Source organism: Larimichthys crocea, chromosome IX (assembly GCF_000972845.2).
Source record: "Larimichthys crocea isolate SSNF chromosome IX, L_crocea_2.0, whole genome shotgun sequence".
Lineage (NCBI taxonomy): Eukaryota > Metazoa > Chordata > Actinopteri > Sciaenidae > Larimichthys > Larimichthys crocea.
In genome coordinates this window covers 13,787,736-13,796,485 of record NC_040019.1, presented here as the reverse complement: position 1 = coordinate 13,796,485, position 8,750 = coordinate 13,787,736, and the positions used below count along the sequence as shown (strand labels likewise).

At 41.1% G+C, this 8,750-nt stretch overlaps 1 protein-coding gene across 1 annotated transcript; it reads left to right on the top strand.

Annotated features, from left to right (window-relative positions):
* The first annotated feature begins 727 nt into the window (after nucleotides 1-727).
* On the top strand, nucleotides 728-6,572 carry LOC109139336 (uncharacterized). Its single transcript, XM_027281936.1, has 8 exons — nucleotides 728-1,503; nucleotides 1,794-2,642; nucleotides 3,093-4,221; nucleotides 4,318-4,392; nucleotides 5,064-5,126; nucleotides 5,339-5,398; nucleotides 6,210-6,269; nucleotides 6,478-6,572. The coding sequence occupies exons 2-8, from the start codon at nucleotides 2,073-2,075 to the stop codon at nucleotides 6,567-6,569; spliced, it is 2,049 nt and encodes a 682-aa protein (XP_027137737.1). The 5' UTR covers nucleotides 728-1,503; nucleotides 1,794-2,072; the 3' UTR covers nucleotides 6,570-6,572.
* The last annotated feature ends 2,178 nt before the right edge of the window (nucleotides 6,573-8,750 follow it).

Sequence of the window (8,750 nt, the reverse complement as noted above, 5' to 3'; positions counted from 1 at the left end):
GTTAAGAAATGATAGACATCTTTGAGAGATTTTTTAAGTCATGCATTTTTAGTTCAATTATTACATCAGCAAGGTGAACTTGTATTGCGTTTCACATCATGCAGACGGAGCAGGAAACTCACCAGGACAAAGACAGGCTTACGTCACTGTACAGGGCACCAAACAGAGGTAATACAAGTTGTGATACAATATTAAGATTGCAATACATATTTATCTATTTTTGATTAAACATGGAGGGTCTGGTGAGAATAGCAGGGATTTTGAATGTCCTAATCTGAGCTGCATCTTACATCTCAATTCAATTCAAATGTTATTTGTACAGCCCAAATTCACAAACACATTTATCCTCAGAGGCTTTACAGTCTGTACAGGGAGTGACTCCCTCTGTCCTTGGACCCTCGGTTCCAGTGAGGAAAAACCTGCAAAAATATGGGGGCAATATATCATTTACTTATTTATATTCATTGAATTTACAGTACTGTTATCTGGATTAGAAATGACCTATTAAGGCATACATGTTTTTTGTTGTTTTTGTTGTCTGCTTCTCCAGCCAATGCGTGATTATCGTTTAATCTCTTTTATCTTTTTTTTTTTCTTATTGTTACAGGGTTTGTGGTCTGAGAATAAAATATACTGCACTCTGTTGAATTAGGACGTTCTGTAGGCGGTCGCATGTCTATCGTTAGAATATAAACTGGCATTTCCGTCAATGGAAAATTGTAGTAAAATGTGTCCTTTTTTGTTGTCTTTGAGGACTCCCACTTCCAGCAGAGACGCAGCCACCTTCTAAGATTGTTGGTAGCGTCAAACACTGCTTTTTAACTTTTCCATATGACACAAACTTAAGATGGCATGTGGCAAACCACTGTGTACCTGTGTGCAGCTCCTCATATGTTGCTTTTTGGTAACAATATTTTTTTTTTTTACAATAACCATGTTTCTAACAACCTTTATATCTGATTGTATGCAGCTCTTTAGCATTTCTTTAAGTGAGGTCAAAGTGAGTTATGGTTTTAGCAAGGTTATTCCAACATACAGAAACACTATCAAAATGGTTGCTACTGTACATTCACCACAGTGTTATACACCTGTACTCTATTAACCATTAGGGTTCATAAACACAGACTGTTCTTAGGTCATGTTCACACTGGCCTTGTTTTGTCTGGTTGAACTGAACCTTGGAGCGTTTACCCCATTGGTATGGTTCGTTTGGGTTGTGTGAACACCGGGCTCGAACTCTGGTGCAAACCAAACAACTGCTCTCCGGTCCACGTTGTAGGGAGGCTCTTTGTCCGTTATCAAGTGAACTCTGGAGCAGTTTACTTCTAGTGTGAACCCCATCCATACCATGGGGATTGATTGATTTTTACTCTTTGACAGACGTTATGTTTTTTCTCCTAGGAATCGGGCTCAGAATCAGCAGAAACGTGCGTTCTTGAAACCTCACACTCAAATTCTGATGACCCAGATGTACCCCCCCTGACAAGAACTGACAGTGTATTTGTAAGTTTGCATTCTGAAATCAGTAGGACAACTAACTCATACAGGGGAAAACAAAATGAACAATGATTTGAAGTTAAAATGATTCGCTCTGTTCTTATGTGGCTTTCAATTAACCTTGTATCTCTTTACATAACTCTGAAAATGCATAGCTGTACCTTAACTCTAATCCTGTATATCACGCAGGGCTGGTCGTCATCTTAAGTTGCCATGGTTTAAGACATTTTAAGATTTCTAAATCAGGTTAGTGTTTCTTCTTTTAACTGTAAGCTTCTTGTACATTTCATTTTCAGCTGACCAAAGAATACCTTGAACAGGTCTTACCACATCCATCTGACAGCTCTATAAGCTGTATTGAAAGCAGTGGTGATGAGTATATCCCATCAAAGGCCTCTGTCAGCGGAGGCAGTGCAGAAGAACCTGACAGTCCCGTGAGCAAATCACCAGTAGTGAAGCAGAAGACGTCACAGAGGACATATAAGATAAAAAAACGCCCCAGAACATCTTCAAATGAAGACAAGAAGAGAAGAAAGGAAAACTGCGATGACACAACCCTGGAAAATGTGTCTGTAATGAAACTGCAAAAAAAGACAGACGGTGCCAGAGTTTACATAAAACACATTATTGTTTTTACTGTCCCGCACTGCCACAAAATGGCAAGGCATTTAATCCGCAAACACAGCACTGAACCTGCTGTAGCTAAAGCAATAAGTTTTCCTTTAAATTCAAAGTACCGAAAATTACATTTTGACCTCATTAGAAACAAAGGGAACCGTGCTCATAACAACGAGGTCCTAAAAACTGGCAGTGGGACACTGATCCCAAGTCAGCAAACTGCAGAACCTGTGAAAGCAAGTGACTACATGCACTGTATAAACTGTGAAGCTTTGCTAAAAAGAAAATCATTGTGGAGGCACATGTCCAGGTGCAGGCTTTCACTTAAATGTAGCACGCCAAAGCGAGGTAGAAGTCGAATTCAGGCGCTCTGTGCATATGCACAGCCTGTCCCTGATGGCGTTAGCCGAAAAGTTTGGGAGCTAACAAATGCCATGCATCAAGATGAAGTCACAAACATCATCAAAAAAGAGAGAAGTATTTTGAAACTTGGAGAACATTTGTATGCCAAGCATGGACATGACAAACAAAAAAAATAAGAAATGATCGGGAGGTAGGCCGGATTCCAAGAACAAAAATAGAAGTGAAGTATGCGCCCACGAGCGAATGAGACCAAAAAACAACTGTGGGCAAACCGTGATGCTCAAGGGAGTAATAAGGACCAGACGGGAAAAATAGGCCAAAAGGAGAAAGGATAGTGAAGTCGATGAGCGAATGGAGAGCGCGCCGTGTGGACAAGATTGATAGGCAGAGACACTCGGAACTCGCGGAGTGATAAACCAGGGTTGGATAGGGAAAATAATACGGCGGATCCCCGACGACGCAACTAGATAATCACGATGAGAACGTAAAAAGGAAAAATACTATAGATATGGAACAAATAACACTAACAAGCCGGGACGTCAGGAATGAAGAATTCTCTCAACGGGACATAACCAAGCGAGACAAGACATACTTTCGGAAAAAGAAAAAGGTAAAAAAAACATGACTATATTAGACAAAAAATGCGGGAAATTGGGCGACTAGTTCAACAGTCACGGACAGGTGGTAAACTGAAAAAAATTAAGGACTTCTATGTGCCTTCAAACTTTAACTTTGTGATTGAAGCAGTAAAATCTGTGGCTGGCTTTGATGAGGAGAAAAACACCTACAAAACTCCATCGCTGGCTCTGAAGCTGGGTCATAGTCTCAAGAAGATTGCAGATATTCTTGAGTGCGAGGCGCAGATGGCAGAGTCTGACAATGAGGAATTTCTGAACAACCTGAACAGGACCAGGGGTCTTTTTGACAAAAAGTGGGATGTGTGTGTGTCATCACGTGCCCTACAAACTCTGAAAGAGGTGAAATGGAACACTCCTCAACTCCTTCCTTTCACTGAGGATGTCAAGAACATGCACATGCACCTCGAGAAGTGCAGAGAAGAATGCCAAAAGAATCTAAAGAATAATCCACACAAGAAGACCTGGACCAAGCTAGCTATTGTCACGCTTGCTGAGGTGATACTGTTTAACCGCAGAAGGGAAGGTGAAGTGTCAAAGATGCCACTTGGTGCATTCACCCTGAGAGACAGTTCAGACGTTCATTCAGATGTGGCACTAGGTCTTACCGAGTTGGAGCAAAAGCTTTGCCAACATTTTCAACGGATTGAAATAAGAGGGAAAAGAAACAGGAAGGTCCCGATCCTTCTAACACCAGACATGCTGTCATCTATGGAGGCCTTGGTTGCACATCGGCGGACCTGTGGTGTTCCTGATGACAATCCATATTTCTTTGCCAGAGCAGAAGCAGAGAGTCACTTAAGGGGATCAGATGCCATCAGACAGATGGCAAAGGAATGTGGGGCGAAGCATCCTGAAACTCTGTCCTCAACCAAGTTGAGAAAGCAGGTCTCCACGCTGTCCACAGTTCTCAACCTGAAGGATAATGAGATGGACACACTGGCAAATTTTCTTGGCCATGACATAAGGGTCCACAGACAGTACTATAGACTACCTGAAGGGACATTGGAGTTGGCTAAAGTCAGTAAAGTGTTGATTGCCTTAGAACAGGGCCGGCTGTCAGACTACAAGGGAATGAGCTTGGATGAAATCCAGATTGATCCCAGTGGTAAAGAAAACTTACTCTTAACATCTTATTTAGTGTAATTTCTGAGTAAATGTCCTTTTCTCATATGATATTGTTTTTTGTTTTCCTGTCCTTCAGAACAGGTATTAGAAGCTGTGGACAGCGACCTGTCAGAGACAGAGGTGGGCCTCGACTCATCTTTTTGCTCATCAGGTGAGTTACACATGAGCTGTGTGCATTAAGGTCAATCATTTGCTAATTAAGCAACTTCAGTGACAAATATCCTTGATATTTAAACCCTTTATTTTTACTTTGTTTTTACAAACAGACTGATCATGATTTACCTGTTACTTTATCAAAACATCTAAGAGAATAGAGCAATCTGAGTATATCAGTGACAGGTATTCTTGTGCATCCTATTTGTTAGTTACCTGTCTTTACAAAAAAGCTGAAATTAAAACATGATGTGCAGATGCTTCCTGCTTAGTTTATGTTTTAGCAATGTTAAAACAACTATTAATAACTAATGTACAGTCTATTCTCAGTGCTTTTAGTCAAACAAACTCTAATGATCAGATGTTTATTTCCTCTAGCTGACAGTGTACCAAAAGGACATTAATACCTCTTTAAAAATCAGGCTAAAACAGTCAACACTGTAGCAGCACATAAAGTGTGTTGTCTCGCTCCTCTCTCCTCTGTTTTGTCTCTTCTCTCCTCATCCCTCATCACTCTTCCTGAAATCTCCTGCCACTATAACAAAAGCAAGCATAAGATGTCATAATACATCTGTGTAGTGGCTTTCATTCAGGATTTCATCCAGTCAAGATCTGTTGTCAGTTACAGTTACTATCTTGTATTAATATACTTATTTCTTATTTTAACAGCATCCTCGAGCTCTAGGAAAAGACAGCGGTCTGTTGAGTCAGACAGTGATGACCCTCAAACAGGTATTTAACACACTCCGTCCTTATCACACGTTATGAATGATGTTATTGTCTCAGTACTACCAGTCAAACAAATTATAACACACTGCACTGAATGATCAGATCATGGTTGTAGGTTTAACTATAGGTGGCTTTTATTCAAACAGTGAAGGTACAGTACCTTACCAGTTACAGTTACTATCTTGTATTAATATACTTATTTCTTATTTTAACAGCATCCTCGAGCTCTAAGAAAAGGCAGCCTGTTGAGTCAGAGAGTGATGACCCTCAAACAGGTATTTAACACACAGAAGGCACTAGTTTACTGTCTGTACAAAAGAGAATAATATACCTCCTTTCAGTGTTCTACCAGCTGATAACCAACTGCTTTTGAGTGTAATGAATTAAGTTCTGTTTTGAAATTAGTCTGTCAACCAGCCTGTACATCTGGCTCTGCTTCACCTGGCTGTAGTCTCAGCTACAAGGAAGAGCTACACACAGCTGAACTACTGCATGAAGCATCATATCTGCTTTAACTGATATGTTACCACATGCTACCACATGTGGTGCAGCAGTTGAGTTATGGTCTTGAGTAGAGGACAATATGGAATCAAATTGAGCTTTTTCAACAATAATTTAGAATTTCCATACTTGCGTATTGTTCTGAACAAGTTATTCTTTTGACTGGGAGACAGCAAAACTCTGATGGCAATGGCACTTGATTAGCACTTGCCCGGTTTGTAACTGCAAGGAAATTGAATCGAACACAACTTAACTTGGTTATATGTCTTTGAAGATGTTTCACCTCTCATCCAAGAGGCTTCATCAGTTCATGCTCGTCTGACTAGGCTGGACTAGTCTGATGTTCGATAACTACGAGATAACTACGACCTCGATGAATGAGAATATTCACAGGCTTACAGGCTTTAACAATGGGCATGTGTGGTCAAGACAACGGAGAGAATTAGCAGTTTTTAGCAATTTTAAGAATTGTGATTGTATACTTGTCCTTCTTGCTCAGTGCTAGCAAAAAGAGGACTGACAGCATTGTGTTTTCAGTTAGCAGTTATTATCCTGTATAACTATACTAATTCTTTCTTTTAACAGCATCCTCGAGCTCTAAGAAAAGGCAGCCTGTTGAGTCAGACAGTGATGACCCTCAAACAGGTATTTAACACACTCCGTCCTTATTACACGTTATGAATGATGTTATTGTCTCAGTACTACCAGTCAAACAAATTATAACACACTGCACTGAATGATCAGATCATGGTTGTAGGTTTAACTTATAGGTGGCTTTTATTCAAACAGTGAAGGTACAGTAACCACAGTTAAGTTACTATCTTGTATTAATATACATTTCTTATTTTAACAGCATCCTCGAGCTCTAAGAAAAGGCAGCCTGTTGAGACTGGCGGTGACTCTAAACGAGGTATTTCAAACACTGTTGCAAACTATAACTATTAGGTTTACTTAGTTACATTAATCTTTAGAAAAATCTGGTTACTGACAAACTGCAGGCAACAGTGCGTGAGAGATAGCACCTCTCTTCACAGCAGGAGAAACCTGGTGACTGTTGTAAATGTATTCAATTGGTTAGTCTTGTTAGTGTTATTCAGACAGTGCGAAGACAGCACACACTTAATAAATGATCGTAATCCTGGAGATTCCAGTTATTCGATAATATAAAATACATAAAAAGTTGGTATTGCACCATCTGTACAAAAAATGACATAAAAAGCTTACAATTTTTAGTATTTAATAGTTTATTATATTATTTTTTTTCTAAGGCTTTGTCTTGGATATCAAAATATCAAATCATCAAATGAAATTTAATGTAACACGCCAAGTTACAATGAAGTTTACCTTCAGCCATTTTTCATATAGGGCAGGTGCACCAAATTCCTTTGGCATTACAAAAAAATCCCACCATGAGCGCACTTGGTCATGTCAAGGAGAAACTAACTGAATAAACGAGTTGATGAATGCCAATTGAATCGTTAGTCTCCACTCCTGATTTTTTTTTTTGCTTTTCTTTCATAGGAACTCAAAGAAGAGAAGCTGGTCACCTGGTGAAACCGGGCTGTGGAAAAAACACTAAACTGTTTCATTTAGAATCTGGTAAAGTTGCCCGGCAAAATCCGAATGCAATGCCTGCATTAAGGCTTCACCAGAGGCGCTGAGAAACAGAAGCTGGACTGCTGTAAAATTTATGTTAAAACAGAATCACAGCCATTCAGCGTCAAAGTGCCAAAAGATTTTATTGAAAAAGAAAGAGAGCACTGAATGTTTGTTTTGTTAACTGAATTTTGTTCAGATGTTAATAAAGCAATTTTAAGATTAACTGCAAAATGCCCTGTCTTGTGTGGAAAACATTTAAAGTTAAGTAGAGCTTCTTTCTCCACCCTGTGAGGCTTAATAGACATGATATGGATGGGGTGGGGGTGGGGGTGCCCCCCTCCCAGTGGGGACCAACGGCTGGTCCCACACTGAGCCAAAATTCGGTGTGAAAATTTATGGTGAAGTAATGTTGATGCAAGAGTCATTTTCATGCTCACGTGAATTTTAAAAAATTTAGCAGTTTAGAAACCAAGCTCTAGACACTCAGAAAGGGTGGATCCCACAAGGACCCTTCCAGTCCAGTGGAACCTCACGGTGGAAATAAAAACGGTATGTGTGAGAGGGTGAGTGTGTGTGTGGTGTGTGTGTGTGTGGAGATAGAGTGGGTGTGTGTGGGGTGAGAGTGTGAGAGTGTGAGTGGTGTGTGTGTGGTTGTGTGAGAGAGAGTGTGGTGTGGGTGTGTGTGGTGTGTGGTGTGTGAGTGTGTGTGTGTGTGAGTGTGTGGTGTGTGTGTGTGTGTGTGGTGTGTGTGTGAGTGTGGTGGCGTGGTGTGTGAGAGTTGGGGGGGTGTGAGAGAGTGTGTGTGTGGTGTGTGGTTGGAGAGAGTGTGAGTGTGTGTGTGGGAGTGGTGAGGAGATGTGGAGTGGTTGAGAGAGAGTGTGTGTGTTGTGAGAGATGTGTGATGTGTGGGCGTGTTGAGAGAGTGTGAGTGTGTGTGTGTGAGAGAGTGTGTGAGTGTGTGTGTGCGTGTGTGTGTGTGAGTGTGTGCGTGTGTGTGAGAGTGTGTGTGTGTGTGTGTGAGTGTGTGAGAGTGTGTGTGTGTGTGTGTGAGTGAGTGTGTGTGTGTGTGTGTCTCTGCTTGTACTGTGACGTCCAATCAGCTGTTGTGTAATCAGTGTAACATGCTTTTAATTGTCGCTGTAGCACGTGCAAGCAGAGACACGGACAGGTGTGGGTGCCGTGACGCAGACAGGTGGGTGGACAGAATAATAGAAACAGTGACGTCGTTAGTTAGAACAGTGTTAGCATGTTAGCCGTTAGCCGTTAGCTCACCTTGCTGTCATCCATCTTGTTGAAGCCGCTGCGCAGGCAGCTAGCTCCCGTTAGCCTCAGGGAGCTAAAGGTTCGGTTCGGTTCGGTTCTGGTCACAGAGTGTGGAACAGTCCGCGAGCTCACCGGAAGCGGAACAGACACGAGCAGCTGTTATTGTTTGTCTGTTTACATCGCGCTACTTCCTGTTCACGTAACGACGCGATGACGTCATCTGAGGGCAAACCGGAAACAAACAAACAAAATATTAATTATTAA